The sequence below is a fragment of the Daldinia decipiens genome (assembly GCF_022478715.1).
Source record: "Daldinia decipiens strain CBS 113046 unplaced genomic scaffold F4813scaffold_36, whole genome shotgun sequence".
NCBI classification, from domain to species: domain Eukaryota; kingdom Fungi; phylum Ascomycota; class Sordariomycetes; order Xylariales; family Hypoxylaceae; genus Daldinia; species Daldinia decipiens.
The window spans coordinates 324,104-350,046 of NW_026054579.1; the positions used below are offsets into that span (position 1 = coordinate 324,104).

General features: G+C 48.3%; 8 protein-coding genes across 8 annotated transcripts; 6 read left to right on the forward strand and 2 right to left on the reverse strand.

The window, feature by feature from the left end:
• Window positions 1-1,737: 1,737 nt before the first annotated feature.
• On the forward strand, window positions 1,738-3,099 carry F4813DRAFT_370501 (uncharacterized protein). Its single transcript, XM_049244534.1, has 3 exons — window positions 1,738-2,175; window positions 2,284-2,344; window positions 2,410-3,099. Exons 1-3 carry the CDS (start codon window positions 2,044-2,046, stop codon window positions 2,604-2,606), a joined length of 390 nt encoding a protein of 129 aa, XP_049096565.1. The 5' UTR covers window positions 1,738-2,043; the 3' UTR covers window positions 2,607-3,099.
• A 494-nt stretch (window positions 3,100-3,593) lies between these two features.
• On the forward strand, window positions 3,594-6,253 carry F4813DRAFT_392600 (eukaryotic translation initiation factor 3 subunit C; the record flags this gene model as incomplete). The annotated part of the gene is made up of 2 exons (XM_049247302.1): window positions 3,594-3,954; window positions 4,014-6,253. 2 exons carry the CDS (start codon window positions 3,594-3,596, stop codon window positions 6,251-6,253), a joined length of 2,601 nt encoding a protein of 866 aa, XP_049096566.1.
• A 702-nt stretch (window positions 6,254-6,955) lies between these two features.
• On the forward strand, window positions 6,956-7,808 carry F4813DRAFT_370506 (uncharacterized protein). Its single transcript, XM_049244535.1, has one exon. The coding sequence runs from the start codon at window positions 7,075-7,077 to the stop codon at window positions 7,729-7,731; it is 657 nt and encodes a 218-aa protein (XP_049096567.1). The 5' UTR covers window positions 6,956-7,074; the 3' UTR covers window positions 7,732-7,808.
• Window positions 7,809-8,278: 470 nt separating this feature from the next.
• On the forward strand, window positions 8,279-10,450 carry F4813DRAFT_205881 (uncharacterized protein). The gene has a single exon (XM_049239601.1). The coding sequence runs from the start codon at window positions 8,382-8,384 to the stop codon at window positions 10,422-10,424; it is 2,043 nt and encodes a 680-aa protein (XP_049096568.1). The 5' UTR covers window positions 8,279-8,381; the 3' UTR covers window positions 10,425-10,450.
• Window positions 10,451-10,621: 171 nt separating this feature from the next.
• On the reverse strand, window positions 10,622-11,811 carry F4813DRAFT_205969 (uncharacterized protein). Its single transcript, XM_049239602.1, has one exon. The coding sequence runs from the start codon at window positions 11,617-11,619 to the stop codon at window positions 10,819-10,821; it is 801 nt and encodes a 266-aa protein (XP_049096569.1). The 5' UTR covers window positions 11,620-11,811; the 3' UTR covers window positions 10,622-10,818.
• A 309-nt stretch (window positions 11,812-12,120) lies between these two features.
• F4813DRAFT_398932 (uncharacterized protein) lies at window positions 12,121-16,829 on the reverse strand (the record flags this gene model as incomplete). The annotated part of the gene is made up of 7 exons (XM_049248107.1): window positions 12,121-12,882; window positions 12,941-13,471; window positions 13,527-14,259; window positions 14,309-14,764; window positions 14,884-15,449; window positions 15,495-16,743; window positions 16,803-16,829. The coding sequence occupies 7 exons, from the start codon at window positions 16,827-16,829 to the stop codon at window positions 12,242-12,244; spliced, it is 4,203 nt and encodes a 1,400-aa protein (XP_049096570.1). The 3' UTR covers window positions 12,121-12,241.
• A 428-nt stretch (window positions 16,830-17,257) lies between these two features.
• F4813DRAFT_370511 (WD40 repeat-like protein) lies at window positions 17,258-19,469 on the forward strand. The gene has a single exon (XM_049244536.1). The coding sequence runs from the start codon at window positions 17,338-17,340 to the stop codon at window positions 18,835-18,837; it is 1,500 nt and encodes a 499-aa protein (XP_049096571.1). The 5' UTR covers window positions 17,258-17,337; the 3' UTR covers window positions 18,838-19,469.
• Window positions 19,470-23,197: 3,728 nt separating this feature from the next.
• F4813DRAFT_398936 (oligopeptide transporter) lies at window positions 23,198-25,942 on the forward strand (the record flags this gene model as incomplete). The annotated part of the gene is made up of 5 exons (XM_049248108.1): window positions 23,198-23,450; window positions 23,510-24,054; window positions 24,154-24,774; window positions 24,944-25,254; window positions 25,330-25,942. 5 exons carry the CDS (start codon window positions 23,198-23,200, stop codon window positions 25,799-25,801), a joined length of 2,202 nt encoding a protein of 733 aa, XP_049096572.1. The 3' UTR covers window positions 25,802-25,942.
• Window position 25,943: the final 1 nt, after the last annotated feature.

Sequence of the window (25,943 nt, forward strand, 5' to 3'; positions counted from 1 at the left end):
AAATAGCCTCTGAAGGCAATCGAATCTGAATTCGAATCCGAATCTGGCGCAAGTGTCGAATAAAACTGCCACTACCAAGCATCCCTGAATGGAGAAGAGTTCACGAACCCCCTTGCCTTATTTCGCATTTACCGGACCTATGTAAAGCCACCCCGAAAAATAGGAATTAGCAGCATCGCTCACTTGCCATACGCCTGAGAAGTCATGATAGAAACCAGATCCGCTTTTTTTCCTTGTTGTCGTAGTCAAAGCGCCATCGAAACGCGTCGAATCGCAGTGAAAAAGAATACACGCATAATTAAGCCCTGCCCGATGAACGCCAGTGTAATAAACTTCGCTTCTGCCTGGTCCTCTATCCGTCGCAATAAAAAAGGGGGGAACCGCCATGTCTAAGTAGCTTATTATGGACATGGGGGGACATGGGGGATAAACAGGTGTTGAGAGCCAACCTCTCATTGTGACTTATGTCGATATGACGAAGATGGCTGGAGAGGGTTAGTTGCCAATTGAGGAATGACTACAGCGGAAGCCATTGGCAGGTTATTTCTGTCGAAGTGTCTTGTGGTGTGGCTAATAAATCGAGACCGCCGTATGTTGCTACATGACAGTGCCATCTAGCATAGGCTCTCCCATCTCCATGTTATCCATGGGCACATCCATACCAGTTCCTCGGGTCTCCATGCTAGACATGCGCGCTTCCACCGCACCCATGCGCGACTCCATAGTCTCGATTCTCTTCTCGATGCCGTCTAGGCGCTGCTCGATGCGATCGAAAGCTTGTGTCATCTCGTGGCTCATACGATCCATCTTATTCGTTAGGCTTCGTATACTCTGGGCGGTCGGTGTGTTCTCCTGGCCCGGATTGCTGCTATGAACTCGGGGCTCGTGGTTGTGCTGATCACACTGAACCTGGAAACGCCACTGATTGCCGAGCTGAACCTCGCACACAGCTTTCGCCCTCCAAGGGCAATCAACCTTCCTCGTGCTCGGGTTACGCTTCTTGGCAGTGCTGTTGTACTTGACGCCGCCGCGGTCACACACCAAATCATATCGCGTAGGCTTGTGGTCGCGATAGTTGCTGGCCCGAAGCTTCACGATCCCGAAACCCTGATCCTTTGCCACGCGCTGGATGGAACCGATAAGGTCCTCGAAGCTGGAAAATATGCCTTCGGGGGGCGATCGAAGAGCTCCGGAAGGAGCGGGATCGTTGTTCGGCATATTCACCGGGGTCGCTGGGGTTGTCGTCGGGCCCGGGCGCGGGGTGTTTAAGGCGCTCGAGTTACCGTTGACGACGACGCCCGGGGCGACCGCACGGTGGTGGGGGGGCTGTTGGAACGAAATGTTGGCGGTTGGGGGTGAACGGCTAGGGGTTGAAGGTGGAGTATAAAAGAGGGAGGGAATAGTAGAAGAGGGTATGTAGGTGAGGCTATCTCCAAACTTAAGCTGTGCCTCGGGTTTCTCGGTGGGGTGGGTTGTCGGATACGGCTGCTGGTCACCGTGTGAGTTTGCTGAGGTTGACGCGGAGAATGCTGCGGTAGGACAGTGGGAAGAGTTGAATTGGGGACGAGGATCGGGGCGGAAGAAAAGAATTGGTTGGTGGGTGGGGAAAAGGAAATCGGGCACTTTGCTTACCTGAGCTATGTGAGGCTGCAGAGGTTGCAGAGGCTTGAGAGGCAATGGGTAGCCACATTTACGCGTCAAGTGGGTACGCGCTTTCTTCTGTGCACGGGCCACTTCCAATTGAATCTGCGCAGGGAAGGTTCGGCCCATCTCCGGCTGAGGCGGCTGAGGCTGAACTTGAGCTTGAGCTTGAGCTTGAGCCGGTGGTACCTGCCACTTGTTTCCAGTCTGTCCCGGTGGCTGGAACTCTAACCCAGGATTGACGACCCGCTGCCGATTATCGCCGTCCATCTTCAAGTATTCCATCGTAACTTCGGAGGGTATTATATCTTATTCCTAAATCGCTTTATGTTCTGACCGGCTTATTGTTGTAAGATCTAGAAATCGAATTGCTGATCTTATGCTTTGGAGTTTGGTTAAATAATGGCTGCGGTCGGAAGTCAGTTGAAGAAGTCTAGCGTTGGTGGTTCAGGACGGAGTAAGGAAGAAGGAGAAATGCCAGACGAGGAGCAGCTGGAACTAAGTATGAAGCAGCTGAATCTCCTACACATCAAGGTGCGAAAAAAAAATTCTAATGTTTGCCTACCTTTTGGACTAGGAATGGCCAATGCCCATACTCCATACTTCCATATCATCGTATTACTGACACATGGCGGAAAACAGTGCCGGGAACTGAGAACAACTATCCAGCGCATGCTCGAGGCTATCCCGAACAACTCTACTGGTACTGTATTAGTTTCTTTCTTGTATTTGTCTCTTTTTGCACTTGGGTATGCTGACACATGGTAGCTGAGGAAGTCTATGAGTGTTTCGTTAAGTCAGTCGTCACCGCAAGCACTCAGATTAAAGACTTCAATACCCTTTACAACAGCGAGGAGAGCAAGAGGGTCTTTGATCAAGCTAAGAAGAGTCGCGATGCCAACCCTAAAGGCATCAAACCTTGGCGTGCTAAAGATCACCCCGACTGGTTGGATCTTGCTCAATAGAGCTCCCTCCACTTGATTAATAGAGGTTGATATTTTTATAAAAAAACAGTCGACATCACCGGGCCGGGCTACAGGGTTTTCTAGTGTTTCGGCATTATAGCGGCGTTTGGTCAACGGCATAGTGGCGTTACGGTGGGTTCATGCTTACGTAGATATCCAACATACACAATACCGCCTAAAAGACATTGATATGGAAGTTCCATTGTGCTTGATATCTCATTGTACTATGTTATTTATGTGGCTATCTTAAGGAACTACGTAGGTTAAGTATGACGAGGCTGTACTCAACCACGTTTATCAAAAACTAGATCTTTTTTGGACATTGGAGAGAGTTGTGTACATAGGTGCATATTGCTGACCTACTAACTTCAATGTTCTCTTCCTCAAGATTGGTCTCTTCGTATCTTCATAGTATCCAGATCGCTCCATATTAAGTAAAGGAGTCATTCAGGCCTGACCCATTTTGGAGAGTTTTATGTAATGAGCTTAGGACTTTAGGTCAACACATGTACCAGCGAGTCACATACGTTAGGTACAAACCTATGCATGATCTACCTAGGTACCTAGGTAATTCCACCTAATAACTTTGGAAATTGCATGCTCTAGTGTCATAGTATAAGGTACATAGACATAGGTACCTATTAACAATTATCCCCTTGCTTACCTAAGGGACATAAGATAGCAGTAGGGCACGGGCCACAAAATCAGGAGAGTTCGATAAGCTGATAAGCTAGCAGGCTGCCTGCTGAAGTCGGCTCACCCACCCCTCCGACCCCACATGCACCAAAAATTCGTTGTGATTTCCAAAAAACTGTGTGCACCTTTTTTAATTTGCCTTTGCCCCTCCACATTCAACTTTTTGCCTTCTCCCAGGCATACGCGCGCAACTCCTACTTTGTTGCATTGACATATTGTCGCGTTGTCACAAAGCATCCCATTCATCCGTCCCCCACTCACTTAAAAAGGAATAGAGAAACACCCGACAAAATGTCTCGATTCTTCCGCAGTGGCGACGATAGCTCGTCCGAGAGCAGCTCCGAAGAAGAGGAGCTCTACTCCGAGGAAGAGGAAGAGGAAGCGAAGGAGGAAGAATCTGAAGAGGAGGATGAGGATGAGGATGAAGATGAAGATGATTCCGAAGAAGAATCTAGCAGCGATGAGGAGGGTGGCAAAAAATCCGGTGCTGCTCGTTTCTTACGTGGTGATGATTCCGAGAGTGAAGAAAGCGACGATGACGCTCCCAAAACCCTCAAGAGCGCAAAAGACAAGCAGTTCGCCGAGCTTGAATCTATAATTGACACCATAGAGAAGCGTCAAAAGATTAGTGATTGGGGTGCCGTATCCGTCGGTAAGCTTAGTTGATTGAGACACTGATCAAGTTTATACTTGTTAACGACTTCTATTTAGAATTCGACAAGCTCAACAGACAAGCCGCCAAGATTTCCGAGCGCGGAAGGACACCGAAGCTCTACATAAAGGCCATAGTCGAATTGGAAGATGCGATGAACGAGACGATTTCAAAGCAGAAGGTCACGCCTAAGAAGATGAACGCCACGAGCGCCCGTGGTCTCAATGCCGTCAAGCAAAAGATCAAGAAGCTCAAACAAGATTATCAAACCCAGGTCGATGCGTACAGAGAAGATCCTCTTGATTTCCTCGCTTCAGATGAAGAGGAGGAAACACCTGTTCCGAAGCCTAAGAAGGCTAAGGCGGACGTATACGCCGACGAAGTCGAAGAAGACCAGGAAGGCTTTGCTACCGTCGGAAAGGGTGGCAAGACGCTTCTGTTCACACCTGAAAGCATCTTCAAGCACCTACGCGCAATCTTGGAGTCTCGTGGTAAGAAGAATACAGACCGGATCGAGCAGATCAAAATCATGGAGAAGCTTCTCGAAGTTGCCGCTACTCCATACCAGCAAATCAAGGTCCTTCTAACTATTGTTTCCGCAAGGTTTGATCTTGGCTCTGGTGGTACAGCATCCATGCCATTGGAACACTGGAAATCTGCCGAGAAGGAAATCTCAACCTTATTCGAAGTGCTCGGGTCAAACCGGGAGTATATTGTGATCGAGAACGCCGAGGAATGGGATGACGACGAGAAGCCACCCACGCTGCAACCGGGAGAGAAGTATATTAAAATCCCCGGAAGTGTTGTGTCGTATGTTGAGCGGCTTGACGACGAGCTCACACGTTCACTACAAAATATTGATCCTCATACTTCGGAATATATCGAACGACTAACCGACGAGGGCTCCTTGTACAATGTTATTTTCCGCGGCCTATTGTACTACGAAACCCTCTCTAAGGACACGTCTTTGCAGACACCACAGGACAGTCTAAACCGCATTGTGATGCGAAGATTGGAGCATGTTTATTTCAAACCAGCGCAGGTCGTCAAGATTCTCGACGAGAATGCTTGGAAGCCTGTGCCCGCAGATGTCGAATCTACTATCACGCCTAGAGGAAGCATTTCGGATGCTACTAATCTCCTCAACGTCCTCTGCAATTACTTGTTTGTTAACAGCGAGGGTATCATTCGAGCACGTGCGATGCTGTGCCAGATATACTTCCTCGCTCTGCATGACGAGTATTACAAGGCTCGAGACATGATGCTTATGTCCCACTTGCAGGAAACAATTGGCAGTTTTGACGTCCAAACGCAGATACTCTACAACCGAACCCTAGTGCAAGTTGGGCTGTGCGCTTTCCGTAAAGGTCTGGTGTATGAGGCGCAGAACACGTTGCAGGAAATCTGCGGTAGCGGCCGACAGAAGGAATTGCTAGCTCAGGGCGTTATGATCCAGCGTTTCGCTCAGGTCTCTCCCGAGCAGGAGAGACTAGAAAAACAGAGACAACTGCCCTTCCACATGCACATAAACCTCGAGCTCCTGGAGTGTGTCTACCTAACTTGCAGCATGCTCCTAGAGATTCCACTCCTCGCTCAAACCGGCTCCTCGCCAGATATCAAGAAGCGAGTTATCAGCAAGACCTACCGACGTATGTTAGAGTATCATGAGCGGCAAATCTTCACCGGACCTCCCGAGAACACCCGCGACCACGTCATGCAAGCATCTCGTGCTTTGGCTGCTGGCGAATGGAAGAAGTCGATCAACTTCATCCACAGCATCAAGATATGGGACTTAATGCCAAACACGGAAGAGATCAAGACCATGCTATCGAAGCAAATCCAAGAAGAGGGTCTACGAACATACCTCTTCACTTATGCTCCCTACTATGACACTCTTGCTATCTCTGCCCTCTCTTCTATGTTCGAGCTTGAGGACCGCAAGGTCTCGGCCATTGTTAGCAAGATGATCAGTCACGAAGAGCTAGCTGCTGCACTCGACCAGGTCACATCAACGGTCATCTTCCGAAAGGGCGTAGAGCTGTCTCGCCTTCAGAGTTTAGCGCTCACGCTGTCGGATAAGGCGGCGCAGCTCATCGAGACTAACGAACGCACGCTCGAGCAACGGACACAGGGTACAGCCAACGCCTTCGACAGGAGAGGCGGACAGAACCAGCGAGGCGGCCGGGGTGGGGGACAACGGGGGGGACGCGGGGGCCCGAGGACGGGTGGGACTGGTCAAAGACAGGCTGGTGGTACACAGTTTACAGGTGGTGTACTAAGTGGCGCAGTCCGCACTTAGACATCTGCTCGGGCATGGGATTTTATTATTTTCCTCTCTCGCGTTTGTACCCACCGCATATGGTTAGGTTTGACATTTAATGATTAAAAAAAGCCTCGGTATGGGCCTAGTAAAGTCACTGGAGGATCACCTACGATAGTCATGTAGTTATGACTAGAGAATTGACTTTGTTTATTGCCATACAGCGTATTTGAATACTACTTGGCAACTCGGTACATTTAATATCGTGATACTTTGCTACAATGCCAACAGCCTCATGTAGTCTCAAACTGGTATATGGTCAGAGTAAATGTCACATGATCATATGATATATTTTAAAAATGCATATCGATAGTAAGTACCTACCTACCTAGGCAGCTAGGTAGGTACCCAGGTAAGTAAGGGATTATGTACCTAAAGTACTAAAAAAACTAGTCCGAGCTAAGCTTAAAAGGGGAAACATCCCACTTGATTTTGCACCACTAAGCGTCTTACTAAAGATAATTATCTCAGTACGTCTTCTTTCTAATCGCTGACTTATTCGATACGAGACAGCCACTAAGTTCCAATGATGTTGTGATTCCATATGATGTATGTATATATATCGAGGTACCTGGTATATAAACAACCCGTGACGATGTGATTTAAGTAACGAAGCGAACCAACCGCCTATGACTTTACGACGTATAACAAGTGCTTTTGCTAGACTCTGTCTCGTCGGAAATCATCATCATCATCATCATCATCATCATCATCATCAATCTCTAATCAGGATTCGTTCTCGGCCGATATCTCTTTCACGAAATAACCTCGTGCATCGCATCCGTCTCATCGCCACCAATATGTCGTCTACCGACACGTCTTCGCCGAGCGACCCCTTAGCAGCCCCTAGCAGCAGCTCCAAGGACGCCGCCACGATCCCGAAAGAAAGGCAGGATGAGGAGACGAAGCAGGAAAGGGACGAGAATAAACTTCCGCCTCTCAAGGGAGCTGAGTTCCGTGCCTACAATCGTCTAGCCGAACATATGGATCTATTCCACGCCCATTTCCGTACGGCGTGGAATACGTTATGGACGGCGGCCTGCGCGGGGAACGGTAGCAAAAACAAATCGTCGTCGCGAAGTGGACGGTCTATCATTAGCGAAGGATTGGCGTTCGTAGCCCAGCTCGAAGTGCACCACAACATCGAGGAGACATACATATTCCCTATACTAGCTCGGCGGATGCCCGAGTTCCGAAATGACGGGAAAGGTGGTAAGAATGCAGCAGAGCTGTTGCGGCAACACCGCGAGATTCACGACGGCATGGAGGGTATGCGCAAGTACCTTAGGAGTTGTCGCGACGGCGAGCAGGATCTAGACATGGGAACGCTAAAAGCACAAATGGAGAAATGGGGAACCATACTTTGGACCCATCTCGATCAAGAGGTTGCGACGCTGGGTGCTGAGAACATGAGGAAGTATTGGACCGCCGAGGAAATCAGGCGGATACCCATGTAGACAAATATATCTATAAATATATCTGGATATTTGGATATTTGGATATCTGGATATCTGGATATCTGGATATCTGGATAGTACTGGCAGAGGTAGGGAGATATATGATACCAAAGTTAGACAAGACAGGAAGAAATCATTGCTACAATCTAGACAGCATGCCAGTAATATATTTACAATAAGTCATTTCACCATTTTAGCCTTGATTCCGTCATAAATGCTAACGAGGCAGTCATATTGGTGAGCTTGGCCTTGTTATATTTTACGTTATAATTAACCTGTTGTTGTAATCAACGAGCTTAAGTGAAATTGTATGACGATAGCAATGCTAATTATTAATCAACAGCCAAAAAAAATATTAATCAAGGGGAGATGGCATAACTAGGTATATAAGTGCACCGACTGGAAGAGTATATCTGGAAGAATATATCTGGGAGAGTATCCGCCCCCGCACCCGCACCCGCACCGAATTCTTACTGTGACAAACATAAAGGGATAAAGGGATAAAGGGATATGAAACCCATCAATAGCCGAAGGTAACGAACTCCAACGTCTCTCCATTCCTTATATGCTATCGCCGAGCAAACATATTAGTAAACCTCATCCATCATCATGAGTCGGTGATATCTTACTATCTCTCATCGGTTGCCACGATGGAGAAGTCGTCGTCTTTAGGTGATTTAAACCTATATTCGCAATGTAGACCATCATGGCCGAAAGCATTAGTTACAATTAGTCTAGTCGGGATTGTTGCTTTGTATAACCACCTCCCAAACCTATCGTATGAAGGATTTCGCCAACAGTATTACCATGGCCTCGTAGGTGCTTCAATACAGCCTTATACCCTGTCTCCCTACGGTCGGTTTCCACTCCCCGACGACCAATTCCACTTCATTCCCTGCACTAATACGACCTTACTACCCGCACTCGATGATTCTAACCCGGTCCGGAGCTGGGCTCGCCTTTTCGACCCAAATCCTCAACACTGGAGCTGGGGGGCACCGACGGCAGAGCAGAACGTCCAGGGCAAAGATCCGTATTCCGAACGGGGGATCTATCTTTGTGGTTACCTCGAGGTCCCCCTAGATTACACTAATAAATCCGAATCTCGTATTGTTCGGCTCGCGGTAACCAAATATCAAGTTTCCGGCCTTGCGCGTGTTGATACGGCGCAGCCCAGTTCTCCAACCGTGGGATCCAAGAGCGATCGGACCATCATTGTTGATCCTGGCGGTCCGGGCGCGAGCGGCACATCGCTAGTCTGGAGAGCTGCGGAGAACCTCACGAAGCGCTTGAGCGATGGCAAGTTTGACATCTTGGGATGGGATCCGCGAGGAGTCAACGCGTCATTGCCTTCTATAGCATGCTTCCCCTACGATGCTTTCAGGGACCGCTGGTCTATGCTGACGGGACAGTACCGTGAAGCGGCCGGATCACCCCAAGTCAAACTTGAACTCGCTGACGCTATGAACAATGCTACATTTCATGCCTGCAAGGAAAAATATGGCGATATTCCCCGGTTTCTCAGCACGGCCTTCGTTGCGCGTGACATGGAAGAAATCCGTAAAGCGCTCGACGAAGACGAAGTAACTGGCTATCTCGTTAGTTATGGCACCAGCATCGGTCAAACATATGCTAATATGTTTCCACATAGCGTGGGCCGCTTGATTCTAGACGCTCTGGAATATGTTCGTGACCATCGTCAACTCGGCGGTTTTGGATGGTTTGCGCTGGATAATACTACTGATGTTTGGCGTGACGGATTTCTAGGCGAGTGTCTTAACGCCGGCCCAAAATACTGTGCCCTATCACAACCCAGAGGTTTAGAGCCCGTGTCGTTACAGGACTTAGAGGATCGAATGAAGAACTTGCTGGTTTCACTTGGCCAGCGACCCATCACGGGATATCTCGACTCGAGCGGACCTTCTCTCATTACATACTCGGCTATCGTATCTGTTATATATGGCGCCTTACACAATGCCAACAGTTGGCCTGCGCTGGCCCAGATGTTATACGAACTAGAGGCAGGAAATTCTACACTAGCTACAGCCTTTCTTGAACATTCGGAATGGGATTATCACCCTTCGATCTCATGTCCGACCTCCCCTCGGCCTCGGTCCCACGAGCTAGGCCCCTTAGTTATCTGTGCAGACTCATATGATGACCCCTTGCCGCCAGACGGCCTGCTCTGGTGGCAGTCGCTCTGGGCTAACATGACCACCCGATCTTGGATATCAGGGGATGAGGAGTTCTTTAGCGTCCTCCCCTGCCAACATTTCCGCACCTACTGGCCTCCGCCTGCTGAACTTTACCGAGGCGACCTAAACCACACGCTCAAGAATCCTTTGCTGCTAATCGCGGAGACGCACGACCCGGCAACCCCTTTACGGAACGGGAAAAATCTTTTGAATGAAATGGGCAAGAACGCTAGGTTAATTGTTCATCACGGCTATGGACATTCTTCCAGGGACAAATCCAGCTGCACCGACTCCATCATGCTGGCATTCGTCCTCAACGGCACCCTGCCTATAGAGCAAGAAACATCTTGCTACGCGGACGGAAAGCCATACCTTTACGGATTCGATACAACGGGGTTTCGTATCGATAGTGCTATGTCTCAGGACTCGATTCAGATATGGCGAGAGCATATCCAAGAGCTAGCATTATGGAACCCAAGGCGAGTTCCTAGAAGATGATGTGATATTTAACACCAAGAATGCCCAGGTACCTAGAAAATATTCAGCCGGCCTTATTCAGATAGACTTGAGAAACGGAGCCATATACAGCCAGCTCTATCACTATGCTCTCTATTTTTAATGCAAGCGGCAATATTTATTATCTTGTAATCTGGCCCTCGTATATATACTCCAAACACGGAGGCATGGGCGAAGTACATAAGATATAAGAGATTGCAATAATACCAATGCATTTTACATTTTACATTTCATATTGATATATTTATATCGGAGTTGGGACAGGCTCGCTGTTGAGAGGAGCTTCTTTTCAATGACCCAGTCATATATGATATATAACATTCATCATCTCAATTCGTACCGTTCTCAATTTTCTCTCGTCTTACTCACTTACATCCTAAGGCATTGTAACTTCTTTCTCGCCGCCTAGTACGTATCGTGCGCTCGCCATCATGAACTCTTTCCAGATATGAAACTCCTCATCATCCCGTGGTGCGTATATCATGACGAAGCCCCATGGCAGTATACTGGCGACACCGCTTATGCGATGTCGCTCCGACCAACCGCGCTCGATAGCGGCAGAAGCATCAGCTAGGCTCAACACCATGTGCGTGCTGCCTTCAGCATGCGAATGCGCAAACTCGCCGTTCAGGTTTTTGATCTCGTCACGCAGGGATATGTCAGACTGTAGCCATACACTTTTGAATAACGGGCCTTCGAGATTCGACGGTCTGACTCGTATCAGTGATGGATTGGCTGTGGCGAGCGCGTCTAGGAAGGACTCCTGTCTGGCCCGCATCGCGGGTGTGGCTTGCTGTGATGTCTGCCGGTGCGGGCCGACAAACGTGGGTATCTCAGGCCGCGTCCCCTTGCGCGGTGGTATCGAGCCGGAGAAGAATGAGCGCTGGCTTAATGGCCCGTATCGCGCCGACCGTGTTAGTTTGGCGTTGTCATAGGGCGCGGGTACGCGAGTGTCTAATCGAGCGAAAGAACGGCTGATCGATTGGAATAGGTATCCGAAGATGTTAAGGGGCAGGCCGTTAGGACCGAGCGCATACCAGGCACGGTAATCGGCCACGATGAGGGAGAAGACCGAGGCAGCGCCACCGGCAGCTACTATGGCAGCGATAGCTGTACAGAGGGTTCGATTCTGCCGGAAGAGCTCGACGGCCGGTGCCATTATCTTGGCGATGTCCATTATAAATGATGTCTGCAGGTTTAGTATGTATTTCGCCCAAACTGCCTTTATCAAAATAAAATGGATGGTGTGGTGAAACACTTATTCCATTTATCGAGTGATGTTGTGCAGTTAGGACGATTATCCGCCTTAGGCATCAAGTTAACTGACAAGTAGGTAGGTAGGTAGGTATTTATACATGACCTCGTGGGTACGATTATGATACCTAGATGGTTAACGGTAACAAAACTAAGATACATTACAACGTTCTCGGGACCGTACGGAAAGGATCAAACACGGGGTCTAATGCTAATAGGTTATATTACGACGTGTCTCGGCTCGGAGACCTCGGAGTCCTCGGACAACATTACCGGGAGTTTCGTGTTTGGACAGTAAACTAACTGCATGGTAACGTACCTAGGTTAGGTAGTCTGGGCTGCGATTTATAATGCTGACTGGATTTGCCATGTAGATAATAGATAGCAGATATCACTTACACGCATTGTCAAAGAGGGCGGCTTATGAAATATCTGGCGTGGGTTTATATAGGCAGGTAGGCAGGTTAGGTAGGTAGGTAAGCATTCAAGTTCTTTTTACTCCTATATTTTCCGTAACTGGCCCTTGCTCTACCTAAATGGTATAATCAGTCCAACCAGTATGGATCCAATCCCTCCAGAAACTCCAAATCAACGTTAACAAAACTCTTCCAGAGATCGATCTCTCGGTGCCATGGTTTCGTCTGAATTGCAAATACAACTGCTGTGACGTACTTCAGTAGTTCGACCTCGTCAAGACCCATAACGAGGATAGTCTCGCTGCGGTGCACGACACGTTCTCCGACCCCAAGCTCCTCTTTTAGAAGCTCGAGGCGCATTTTCATAGTATTGTACATACTCCATTCGCTGACTGGCATGTCCTTAGGGATGAACTTCCAGATCCAGGACCGTGCTATGCTGTCAAGAAACGCTGTGGCTTGCCGGTTCCAGCCACCCAGCATTGCTGGGTAGAAGTGCGGTGCCGACCAAATGCGGAGGACCGCGAATCTTGACTTATTGTGCTTAGAGGCAAAATTCCGGGCAAGCGGGAGGAAGACAGGCCACTTATCGGGACTGACGAAGCCTGGGATATTCTGAGGGTACTGGATCGCCTTCTGCCGGTCGGCGTAGTCCATGAATAGATCCAGCTTGCCTGGGCGGTGCGGCTCAGAGTTGGCAACGGCAAAGCCGGGAACAACCAGCGGATCGTTTTGCAAATATCCCGGAGCGATGACTCCGGCGAGGTATACTTAAAATAAGATCAGCAATGAACTTGTGAGTTAACTATATGAAGACATGAAACTTACACTTCGCAATGATAGGCCGAATGGCAACGCTCCATTCCATCGGGTATATATCCGCATAGAATTTATGCTTTGTCTTGGCTTCCTTCAGTACACCCTCCCATTCCCTCCAGAACTCTTTTGGTCGATACTTGAAGCTCGTCCTCATACGGCAATCAGGGAGTTTCTTGGCGCGCTCGTCCAGCTTAAGAAGGGAGGTATCCTTATACTTTCGCCCGTTTTCCGACTCGAAAAAGTCTGTCACAGGTCTACACAACTCCAGACTTGGGAAAAACATGGCCATGGAAACGAACGATTTGATTATGTCCTGTGCAATGAACGGATGTGGCCAGCCTGCACGTGAATCGCGCGTGTAGTCCTTATAATCGGTTCTAAGCCCGAGCCAGTCGAGCATGTCAACTAGAAACCAAACCCAGTCTGTCGATTCGCTGGTCTGGTGAGACCCGAGGATACCACCGAGGATCTTGCGGGTTTCGGCATATTTCTCTTGCGCACCTGGTTCCAAGTCTCCGGCATGGAATGCCTCGATAAATGCTATAAATGGACTATTAGCAAAGTTTGTTGTCGCCGGATAGCAGATTTGACTTACCATCACCACGATCCCTTTCCATCACCATGATTTTATCGGATTCTTTCAACTTGGATTCTACGCCGTCAAGGCTATTAATACCGCCACGAATGACCTCTGAGGACTCGGTCAGAAGCCCGACTCGACGTAGTAGTTTTTTCTTCTCGCTACTAATATGGTTATGATTGATCATTGCGATCGCGTCTTCCCATATCTGTGGTAGGCTCCAGTGGGTTACAATTTTCTTCTCTTCATCGCTGTCGCTATCGGATTCGAGATCTGTGCTCCAGTCCTCGTCGTCGTCAGAGTCAGGGAGGTGAGACAGGTCTTTGGCCCGCTTGCTCATCTCTCTAGCTCCCTCGGCTAGGACATTAATCATCGTAGCTGGCGTCGTTTCCAGCCGAGTGATCGAGTTTGTAACTTCCCTAAAAGGCACGTTTCGATTAGGTGTGATGAGTTCATCGGAAAAGAGAATCATGTCCTCGGCAGCATCGGCTTCATTGTAGAATAGGTACGGGGAAGAATCGACATGGACCTCGCCGCTCGTTTCGAGGACCGTTTTATTCACTACGTCCGTTATGAGAAATGTGTTTAACGGATCGTTGACATCATCCCACAAGCTTGCGACTTGCTCTCCCGGCCGGATAGAACGAACACGCATCGTCTCTTTATCTCTTGTGAGACCGCTCAGGAATGGCTCTCTGTGCCGATACACGTCAAAAGGTTTGGCCACCCTCCATGCTTTTCGGAGTTCCTAGGCAACGTTAGCACTGGGATAACCTGTATATACGTGTTTGCCATACCGTAACGATTATGTTGTAAAGAAGTATAGGTTCGTTACAAGGGACAAAGTCCCATAACCAGACTTCATAATAATCTTCGAAGCCCAGGCGCCATTCTCTAAGTATGTCCACCATGTCAAAGTACTCGGGGCCAACCTCGAGTAGTATATCCCACTCATTTTTCGAGGCGCGACCAAGTCCTTCCTTACGGCGTAGGGTCCACAGATGCTCCTCTTCAGGGGCGGTAATTATTTTTCCTGTCTTGCCATCTTGCACAAGGACGAGCAGCTCACCGGCGCGCATCGTACAATATTGTAGAAAACGGCGAGTCACCGAGTCGTTGCGTCTCATGTGGCCGACAACAATGTTTCTAGCTTCGACAATATTGTGCTGGCGCCGGTGCTGGCTCCGAGCACCAATCTGAAAATGCCGGCTATGCTTCCGGGCCTCGAAATCCTTGAAATAGGGGAAGAACCCCTGCTCTACAGTTAGAGTATTATTCCCAACGTTTGGCTTAGAAATATATCCTAAGCAATTGCATGGGTTATACGGCTAGGGTAGAAAGAAAAGAGAAAGGGGAAATAGACGATACTTACAAGCTCATGTAGCTGTTGCGTTAACCTATCGCTTCCCCAAGAAACCCAGTTCGACGCCGGGAAGTATTGCCAAACGGTAAGGAAGTTGAGCTGTGAGAATTCGTCCCAGTTTCTACAGAGCTGGACGGCATGCTTTAAGTCGCAGTCTTTTGCCATGACAGAGAACTGAAGCCAGCCATTTCGAGACATGGAGTTTTCGCTTGAATAGTTCCAGATGCTTTTACCACAGATATGAATTTTCATATTGCCCTGCTTACGGGATTTCCTGCTAAATTCTTTCCTAAACTTTGCAAGTTCACCACTGCCAATGAGTTTCTGACGCTGGGTAATCATGTTAGACAGGAACCATGCAGGGCTCTGGAGGTGGCCATATCGATGTTCTTGGAGTATAACGTCTTCGAATGACTTTTCCTCGAGGGCGTCCTCATCCTCCTCCTCTATCTCAGGCTCGTCTCCCCTAATAAGATCCGCACACGCATCCCGAATGTCCTGAAGACTAGGCTGTTCTACTTTGAGGCAGAGATCCCGGAGATCGGATTCGGTAATTTCAGGGTCACTAAGGAACGCTTCCACACTCGAGGATCACACAGCCGCAGGGAGTAATGAGGCACGTGATAAGAGGAGACGACAGAATAAGAACAGCTTAATCTCCTTTATGTCTCTCATGAGAGAATCAATCTCTTCGTCTGCTAAGGGAGTTGTCCTAAGGTGGGTGCCGTGGGGATTTTCCAAGGTTCCAACTAAAATCGGACCCTCGATTTCGTTGTAGTTCTTTTCTACGCCTTCTTTAAGGCGTTTTCTCATTTCAGACTCAGTCTCGATATTGCTCTTGTCTGGCTCTGGGAGCTCCCCTAGTGGCTCCGCATCATCATCTATCAACTCCATGATTCGGCTTTGGCCTGTCAGACGATCGCGGGACGAGGCGGTGCCTCCCTGGGGCTTAGTTTTATATATTATAGGTACAGGTTTTGTTGCTTTGGATTTCGCCTTCTTCTTTGATTTTTTGGGCTGCTTCTCCTCGGAAATTGCGAGCTTTTCCATGCTGACGGCAGGGTCAGAGGAATCGGCAGTTTTCCGAGTAGAACTCTCGCTTTCGTCGATGTCAGCGAGGACCTCCATCCATAGGAAATGTTTTATAAGATCAACATATCGACTGCGCTCGTCATCAACGACATCTTCGATGGGATCCCACATTTCTGCGTCGTCTTCGCTATCAACTGACATAGACATGCGTTCCTGGTAGGCCGTTTCGAGATAGGCATCTTGGCGCTGCTTTTCTTCCTTCTTGCGCTGGGCTCGCAAGCGAGTCTGCATCTTCTTCCAGTGACGCTTAAACATGGCTGCCTCGAGCTTGGCTTTCTTGGATTCTTTTTCACGAGTCGCCTCTTCTTCTAGTTGGACTTGGCGGACCCATTTGTACCCTTTTTCTTTCTCATAAAGAACCTGAGCAGTGCGCGTCTCGAGCTTCTCAAGCGATCGCAAGACGATATGACGCCTACTAGAAAGAGTATCCAGATAAGCCTGGTGGCCATAGTCCATCTGGAGCGGGTAGAAGTGCTTATGATGAAGCTTCCGCGCGTCAATCACCTTTCCAAGAAGTACATATTCTTGATAGAGATGAGCATGTATCTCCCGCAAGACAGTCTCATCGCTGACATCTCCAAATGTTTCGTTGGCTAGTGGAACCTTAGCTGATTTTAGATAAAGGGGGGCATTGTCCGACAGAGCATCCAGTCTAGCATTTCGTCTCTTATAGCCGATATATAGGCCATGGCACTGCTTCCCGTGAAACCTGCAAAAAAGGTTCTCCCATGTCGTAGCGACAGCTGTACACGGCTGGCCATCAGACAAGTTCACTGCCTGTTGTGACATCAGCTTTGGAATCGAAATTGGATAAGTGATATTCGGGGCTGACTAACTTGGCAAGTTGGATCTTGAGATGCCATTATATACAGTAAGATAGCAAAGCTGAGTCTAGAGGTATGACTAACTACCTACCTTAGGTAGTTATATAATGATAATACTACGGAAGTCTATGTCTGCGTATATATTGAACCTTCATTGACGTGAATATCGTATAAGCTGTTCTAGCTGTCAACTTTAAAAAGTTAAGTGGGAAAAGTCTCAGGTATTGCCTACTAGGCCTACTAGGCCCACTAGACCCACTAGGCACACTTATCAAGAAGCTGCACGTACTAATTGATGCAAGAGGTACATAGTCTATCGATAAGAAGCTCGTGGGCCCCACTCCTGTTAAACCCCTGAACAACAGCCACAGATCGCGGGGTTGCCGAGGGGCATAGAAAAAAAAATTATTGTTTTTATTTTTATCTCATGTGCGTGGCGAGGCAATCGCGATTGACCACTTCCGAGCTACGTTTTAAATTAGCAACTCTAACTTTTCTTTGTGTAAAACTCGATAAATAATTGGCGGCTTACGAATTATTAGACATTATGTCTAAACGTACGGCAGAAGTTGGGAACGAGCATGCCCCTCTGAAGGGAGGGGTCCGTCCCGAGCTTATGGATTTAGACGATAAGGAAATGGGCGAATTTGCCGATGAATTCGAGGATGAGTTTGAGAGCGAGGACGAGATTTTCGAGGCTGGTGTTGACGGTAGGCCTGACGCAGAGCGCGAGGCAGAAGAAAATGCAGCCGGTGCCATGGATGTCGACGACAGCACTTTCATCGTTGGGCGCAATAAGCTTGAGGCCGGCCAACATCTCTCTCCAGACCTGGGCACCTACGAAATGCTTCATAACCTCAGTACCCCTTGGCCCTGCCTCTCCTTTGACATCGTCCGCGATAGTCTTGGCGATAACCGAGAAAAAGCCTACCCTGCCACCATGTACACCGTCGCCGGCACCCAAGCCGAAAGCAGGCGCGAGAAGGAGAACCAGCTTATGATCATGAAGTTTAGCGGTTTGAGTCGCATGCAGAAAGATGGACAGGACTCTGAGTCTGAAGATGACGAAGACTCCGACAATGAAGACTTAGACCCCATTCTCGAGTCCAAGTCAATACCACTAACCTCGACTACAAACCGCATCCGCAGCCACCAGATTCCCTCCCAAGACCCTTCGAAACCACCCATTACTCTCACTGCGACTATGACTGAGTCTAACAGCATCTTCATACACGACGTTACCCCTCATCTAGCTTCTTTTGACAACCCTGGCACCGTTATCACGCCTCAGCAGAACAAGCCCCTTTCTACAATCCGAGCCCATAAGTCGGAAGGTTATGCGCTTGATTGGTCACCTATGGTGCCTGGTGGTAAGCTACTTACCGGTGACAACGACGGCCTAATATACGTCACGACGCGCACAGATGGCGGGGGTTGGGTCACGGACACACGCGCGTTCCAGGGGCACACCAGCAGCGTAGAGGAAATCCAGTGGAGCCCGCAAGAGGCATCCGTGTTCGCATCCGCGTCCAGTGACGGCACAGTGCGCGTATGGGATGTTCGCAGCAAGAGCCGGAAACCCGCCATCACAGTACAGGTCAGCTCGGTAGATGTGAATGTGATGTCGTGGTCACGCCTAACAACCCACCTCCTCGCGACGGGCGCCGATGACGGTGTTTGGGGCGTATGGGATCTTCGGCAGTGGAAGGGCGGCGCGCTAAAGCCGAGCCCCATCGCCAGCTTCAGCTACCACAAGGAGCAGATCACCAGCGTCGAGTGGCACCCTACGGACGATAGTATGGTGGCCGTCGCCGCAGGTGATCATAAGGTTACCCTATGGGATTTGTCTGTCGAGCTGGACGACGAGGAGAGTAAGGATACCGCCGGTGTTAAGGACATGCCGCCCCAGCTCCTCTTCGAACACATCTCCGAGCATGCTAAGGAGCTCCACTGGCATCCTCAGATTCCTGGTACCCTGGTAGTCACAGGCCAGGAGTTTAGTGTCTTCAGACCTATACCTGTTGTCTACGGTATTCACGCGAAATGATATCTATGGACGTAGATTGAGAAATAAATGCTTACTTGGCGAATACCAGATGTTCTTCAATAGATGTTGCAAGGACGAAAGAGGAAGCAACCCTCTTATTATCACTTCAGACTTGGCTTAGGGTTACGAAGATGTTGCACAGGCAAGATTTCAGAGGTAATACCATGCCGTCAGCAATCTGCTCTGCTTTAAGGGGCACGATTCGGTATAGGAGTTGGTCGCGACGAACCTACTCATCAGAGATATCTGGAATCTAAGTTCTGGTAATATCTAGGTAGGTACCTAAGTAACTTAGGGGGGGTTGTTATGCAATCTTTGCGCGGTATAAAATAGAATACTAGGGTAGGGTTTTAGCTCGGATAATGAAAAAGGGGGAGCCTATAAGACTCGCATGGCGCTTATTCTAAATTGCTCGTTGCATAGTCTTTACTAATATATGTAAAATCGTGGTAGAAAGATATAACCTAGAAGGTAGTACACACTGTCTTTCGTTCGGCATTTGCCTTCAACAAAGAGACCAGATATAAAAGGAGCTAGTTAGGTGACTTTCTACTAAGTTGTCTAGAGTCTTAGTAGTCAATATAGATCATATATGTAATCATATATACCTACCTATATAACTTTGCACGATATCAGTTGAGTTTTATATTAGACCAACCACCTCGTAGAATAAAAGGTACAGCAAACTGCTAACATTCTACATTTGTATTTTTGACAGTTGAATCTATAATCTTTGCCTTTTCCACCTAACATACACGTTGAAAATAATTATTACTTATATTCTGTCCTCCTCGCTCGGGTTAACGAGGCCATCCCGCTTCTGGGTTATCTCGCGTAACCTGAGTGTTGGTATGTTTAGTGATTTGGCCCCCTCTCATTTACTGTATCGGCTCGGATTGCCAAATCTAATCGACAGCTCGTCTAGCACGTCCCAGGCAGAGACATCGAGCTATCTAGTGCTTACAATAAAACGTTGCTTAACTGGCGCTATGCCATGAGATCAGCATTGCCTCGAAACTTGCCTAAGATAAGAATTTGCGTGGTAGGGACGTTGCACATGTGATGATAGGGGGTTGTTCCCTTTCTTCAGCTAGGTAGGTCGTACAAGACAACGTCATCCTACCAGCTATGACACCGAAGGAGCACCGAGACGGTTGCTGGCAGTGTGATGTTCTGTGGAAGTCTTTATCGTGATCAATATAAATAGGGCTGAAAGTGTGTCGTCTTATTGGTGTCTCATAGCTCAGAGCTAAATTTTCCAAGTACGAAAAGGGGCGAATTCCAAGATTTGTCGCTTTCTCACACGGGTCCGTAGCACTAGATAACCATCAACCTGAGGTCATGAATTCTCGTGACACCCGCTTTAAGTGAATAAATTTTCTTTATAGTCTAACGGAATTTTTGTATACGCATGAGATATATTCACTACCTGCCATCTACGGAAAGCTACAAAGCTTAGTTGTATCACAAATCTATATAATACGCTGGTTTGCTTCGCTGTGTATCTACAATGGAAAACTATGATCTGAGGAGCTGTGCCTATTAGCTATAGGACTCAAGGGTTGCCAATACGCGTACCGGTATATTGCAAATATCAACCCTCTACTAAGTTTTCGTTTCCTTTAATCTATCGTCCTGTGCCTTGCATTCCTATCATTCCCAAGTAGCTCTAAATTTCCAACCAACTACTATAATCTCAACCAACCTGCGTCAATCGAGAAGTGACTCGTAGGAGATTGTGATAAGATGTTCCATATGTCTTAGCAAAAGAATAGATACCCATTGTCACCACCTATCCTTCGAATACGAACAAGATGGTTCTATATCGAATGAGAATATACCTGGGTACTTTTCCCCTTCACCGGCTAGAAAATACTTCAGTGCTAAAGGAGCTTTTTTTTTTGTTTTTTTTAATAGCTGGAGAAGGGGAAACGTATCTAAACTTAACGCAAAATCTCTAACTAACAAGTAAGGGATAACACCTGTGACATATATCTAGGCACCCATATCAACATGATAACTAGGGGTTTCTAACGGAGCGAGAGGGCTCTCATGAATGAATATCAATACCTAAACATTGATACTCACTGGTTTAATCAGTGGGGCCTGCACTGCAACAAGGGTCCAGAGGAATGTAATTGGAGCAGGAATTTTCAGTTTCCACTTGGCACGGGAGGCACAGACATTCCCTTCGTGCTGGGGATGTATTAGACGGCTCTTGGGCAAGTCTATCCAAAGAATACTTCGCGCAACTCGTTGTACCTTGCTGTTGCAAACTTCAAACACGCAGACCAATAAGGATATAGATGGAAAATCTAGATACATAATATAAACGGTGGGTCTAATCCAACTTTGGCGTGGATTTCGACGGCGCGGGTGTGAAAGCTTGTTATCTATAGCTTCGGAGTACCAACTAGATTCGGAAGAAGTAATTGAGACGCGGGAACAAGCTAGGTATCGGATAAAAGCGATCTCGAAAAAGTGAAATCAAGTAAGAGGAATATGTGGAAGTATGTATAAGGTCTGTACAGTTAATACCTCATCAGAATCGTATCCTGTTACAGACACAGGATGTTGTCGCCAGTGCTCGTACCGCGCCAAGACGGATCAAAGAAGGGCGGCCGTAGGCTTCCCGTCGCTGGGTGCCGCCAAGTACCTTGGTAAGATAGGTATCCTACCAATTGGCGGTGATACGTCGATTCGTAATTAACTTATTGATGGAATATTTGTAATATCCTTTGTCGCATGACCAGCGGGCCGTTTGTTAGTTTGACGCTGTGATCGGGGAAGTTGGTTAATACATATAGAGTGCATATGAAAATCGTATTCAACTCCTCATGCTCATGCACATACTTTGAATTTGCGCCGAGGAAGTAACTGGATGATGAGAAATCATACATACTGCCCTAGTAATAAATAATAAATGGTCCTACTAGTCGATGAGTACCTTCTTGTCCGGGACTGGCTATTAATTTATTGCCGCTGATCTGCTTGTCTACCTATTAATTGAACCGACAGCTAAGCATATCTGCTCAAACTCCCTCCCTTACATACCAATAATTCTTGAATAGGCAATTCACTTATCGCCCTGGTTGACTTCACCTTCTAGTAACCATTCCAGAAGAACTGCTCGATAACGCGATGTAACAAGATCTAATATCGTACGCGAGGCAAGTTTTCAGCAGGTGATAGGGGAGAAGAGTATACTAGTCGAGAAGGATTTGAGTGAGACAGCCTGGTATTAACACAGGCGTACAAGCTGAACTGTATGGATTTCTGTGCAGCAACCGAGTATGGTTTGACCGTCGAGCATTTACGCCGCTTCCTTACTAATATCGGGAGTTGCTGTCGCGTGTCCAATAGGCAAGGATAACGGACAAGGTCAAAGCAAGCTCATGCTTCGGTCAACGCCACACCTCCGCGTCCCTTATCTTGGTTCCAAATCCACGCGACCCATGTCGAAACCATGGCGCCCCAATCCCAGGATACTTATTTCTATTCGCCAGCTCCAATCAGCCAATTCTCCCGGGATAATGCACCAACACAATCCAGTAAGAGGGTCGCGGGAGGGAGGGCGTGAGATACGACCCTTCAATGAGCTAGATTTAAATTCGGGGTCTTGTACGTGGCAAAGAAGAATACGATATAGGTAGGTTAGGTTGTGGTTTCACGAGTTTAGCCCGGTAGTTTGAACGTAGGTACTAGGTTAATATAGTAGTTTTGTAGGTAGATTTGATGTAGAGGAATTCTCCATCTTTACTTATTTGTTGTAGGGTTAGGTTGAGACGACATATCCCATGAAGTAAGGGTATGGTTGATTGCGGTTGGCCCATGTCCCGAGACGTCTGTACTGCATCAATGGTTGCATGGGGAGTAGCTAGTCGAATCGAACCGGTTGCTGCCCTCACCTTCCCGATACAGCTTTATATTGTGGTCTCCTAGCTGAACAAGATCCGTTGGAATTATTTTCTCAATGAGACTCGTATTGGTGGATCGTATAGATATACTACTCTGCTTTGCCCGCCTACCTAATCTGGCATTCACCGGGACCAGTACACCTGCTTAATATCTTATCTCTGTTAGTGGAAACTGTCGGCCCACCTAGCCTAGATAGAGATCACTGAACTGGGACCTGGGGCTTGGAACACAACGCCTTGAGGAATGTTGCGCGGCGGTTGCGATGTAACGTGGGGACCTTGAACTTTATCGGTAGCGAGAGTTGCCAGTAGGTAGGTATATTAGAGACGCATGTCGTTCCTTCTGCGTGGAACACATCCTGTCTCGAGTCCCCCTTCCCCCCCCAAAGATACCCAACCCATCAGTTCACATAGCTTTCGTCTCTGATTAGACATCGGCGGCTATGGCTTCGACTGAAGCCCGCCCGGCGGAGGTCGTCGACAACATGGAGAAGACGTCGGTTGTAGGAAAAGAGGGTGACGAGAAAGTCAACATCGTCGATGTAGACGTCCAGGCCATCGAAGAGGATCTCGACCTTTACGTGCCCCTAAAGATGGATGGCAGCATTGCCGACGAGCATGATCCCCTAACGGCCCGCGCTGTTATAGTTGGTATCATCTTGGGCAGTCTTGTTAACGCCTCTAACTTATATCTGGGTAAGCTTCTTAAATTGCAGGTTCGTTAGAGTGAATGCAATTCGCTAATTATACGATAGGGTTGAAAACTGGGTTTACCTTCGCGGCCTCTATGTTTGGAGCGATTTTCGGATACGGAATCATTAAGCTCGCTTCGAAGACTACAATTCCTATTATCGGCGGTTCTTTCGGCCCCCAAGAGAACAGCATCATCCAGGCTGCAGCACAGGGTGCTGGTGGAATCGCAGGTATCTTCGTTGCAGGTATACCGGCCATGTACCAACTCCACGCGCAGGTGGGCGTCCCTAGGGACCAATTTGGCGCAATTATTACCATTACTCTTGTCTGCTCGTTCTTTGGTCTATTCTTCGTCGCCCCTCTCCGAAAGTTCTTCATCATCCAAGTTGGTCGGGAGTTGAAGTTGCTCTTTCCTACTGCTACTGCCGTAGCTCTCACCATCAGGTCGATGCACGCCGGTGCCACGGGTGCCGCGGAGGCTCTCAGCAAACTCAAAGCCCTCAGCTGGTCTTTCATGGCTGCCCTCGTCCAACGGGTGGCATCATACTATGCTGTCGGTATCTTGTATGACTGGCATTTCTTTACCTGGATCCACATCTGGAGTGGTGTAAGTCAAAAGTCCTATAACATTCCTGCAAAAAGGAAGGTTGAAACATTTTGGAAGGGTAGGATTAGGAAGCTGACGCGAATATCTTTTATATATTAGTATACTAGCTGGGCCATGAATATCGAGAGTTGGGGTTGGTGGTTCGAGTGGACTCCGGCGTTCATCGGTAGCGGCATCCTTATCGGTATGAACTCTGCCCTCTCTATGTTTGGCGGTGCTGTACTCGCCTGGGCAATTATTGGGCCTCTCCTCGTCCATTACGGCGAATGCATCGGCAAGCGTCAGGTTGAGGACGATCCGCGATGGGCTGATTGGTACTCGTTCTCCTCTCTCAGCAATCTGGGACACGAAACCCCATCTCCGCGCTACTGGCTCCTTTGGCCCGGAGTGCTCATCATGGTAGTAACATCAATAGCAGAACTATTCGTTCAATATAAGGTGATCGGATATGCCGGCAAGGTGGTCTGGCAGAAGATCTGTCTCAACATCAACGATGTCCTAACCAAACATGGCAAGCACTCTACCTACCTTGCTACACGCGCCGAGAGGGAGGTGAAAGCTAGCGAGAACATCATCGAGGATCCGGCGCCACCACATGAACAAGTGCCATTATGGCTATGGATGACCGGCCTCGTCCTCACCGTTGCCGCGGCCATGGTTATCTTCGCCCTACAATGGGGCATGCATCCAGGCCTGACTGTCTTGGCTTGCGTCTTAGGTGTCATGTTCTCCTTCGGTATGTATTACCCCCAATGGTGTTTGTCATTTTTCATCTATAGTTGCTAACGACTAGCAGTAAGTCGAACGACTCCATTATTTTCTAACCTCCAAGGGCTAAGGTAGAACCCCCCCAACGTAGAACTAAGAAGCTAACATATGCTATTTTAAGCTCGCCGTTCAAATTGGCGCCGTAACAGATAATACTCCACTGACGGCCGCATCGAAAGCCAGTCAGCTCGTTTTTGGTGCTGCTACAAAAAATAACGGCTTCACGATCAAAGATGCGCAGCGAGTCAACTTGGTCGCTGGCGGCCTGGCCTCCGGAGCTGCCGATGTCGCATTTTCACTGACTTCTGACTTCCGTACTGGTTTCTTGTTAGGAACTTCCCCCGTCAAACAGTGGTACGCCCAAGGCCTCGGGTCTATCGTTTCCATCTTCTTGGCTCCAGGAATGTTTGTGCTCTTTACTACAGCATATCCGTACGTATTTTAATTTATATCTAAGTATCTTTGAAGATCTCACCATAGAAGCACTACTAATCTCTGAAAACATAGTTGTATACTCGACGCCGAAGCTGAGCACTGTGCCTTCGCTGTGCCTTCGGTGTCTGCATGGGCTGCCGTTGCACAGGCTGTTACAGACCCAGATGTCAGCATCCCGCTATCGTCGGGGATCTTCTCCATCGTCATGGCGGTCTTCTGCGTAGGCCAAGTCATATTCAGACATTTCTACCTGGTGGGCGAACGCGAAAAGTACCGACAATACCTCCCGAACTGGGGTGCTGTAGCGTTGTCGTTCGTCCTCCCTAATCCCGTGTTTACAACGGCGGCCATGTTTGGTGCCACTGTGGCGTGGATTTGGAAAAGATGGAACATCAAGAGCTTCGACCTCTACGGATATGCAATTGCGGCTGGCTTCATTGCCGGAGAGGGTCTCGGAGGTGTTATCGGTGCTGCCCTCCAGATCGGTGGCGTCTCGGGCGACATTCTCGGCACCACCGCCGGTTGCCCTGCTGGTTATTGTTGATAGCCGCTTTCTAATATGTCTCTTATACCCCGGCTACGATATGTACGAGTAGTCAGATAGACGATGATGATAATAGTAGATGAGAATACCCGTTACGTATATGTCGTGCTACCTGCCGATTCAGAATGATAATGAGACCGAG

Excerpts from the sequence above, each read along its gene's own strand:
- F4813DRAFT_370506 (XM_049244535.1), top strand. The coding sequence starts at position 7,075 with ATGTCGTCTACCGACACGTCTTCGCCGAGCGACCCCTTAGCAGCCCCT.
- F4813DRAFT_205881 (XM_049239601.1), top strand. The coding sequence starts at position 8,382 with ATGGAGAAGTCGTCGTCTTTAGGTGATTTAAACCTATATTCGCAATGT.
- F4813DRAFT_370501 (XM_049244534.1), top strand. The coding sequence starts at position 2,044 with ATGGCTGCGGTCGGAAGTCAGTTGAAGAAGTCTAGCGTTGGTGGTTCA. Across the intron at positions 2,176-2,283 it reads TGAATCTCCTACACATCAAG|TGCCGGGAACTGAGAACAAC; the intron begins GTGCGAAAAAAA and ends GGCGGAAAACAG. Across the intron at positions 2,345-2,409 it reads TATCCCGAACAACTCTACTG|CTGAGGAAGTCTATGAGTGT; the intron begins GTACTGTATTAG and ends GACACATGGTAG.
- F4813DRAFT_205969 (XM_049239602.1), bottom strand. The coding sequence starts at position 11,619 with ATGGACATCGCCAAGATAATGGCACCGGCCGTCGAGCTCTTCCGGCAG.
- F4813DRAFT_370511 (XM_049244536.1), top strand. The coding sequence starts at position 17,338 with ATGTCTAAACGTACGGCAGAAGTTGGGAACGAGCATGCCCCTCTGAAG.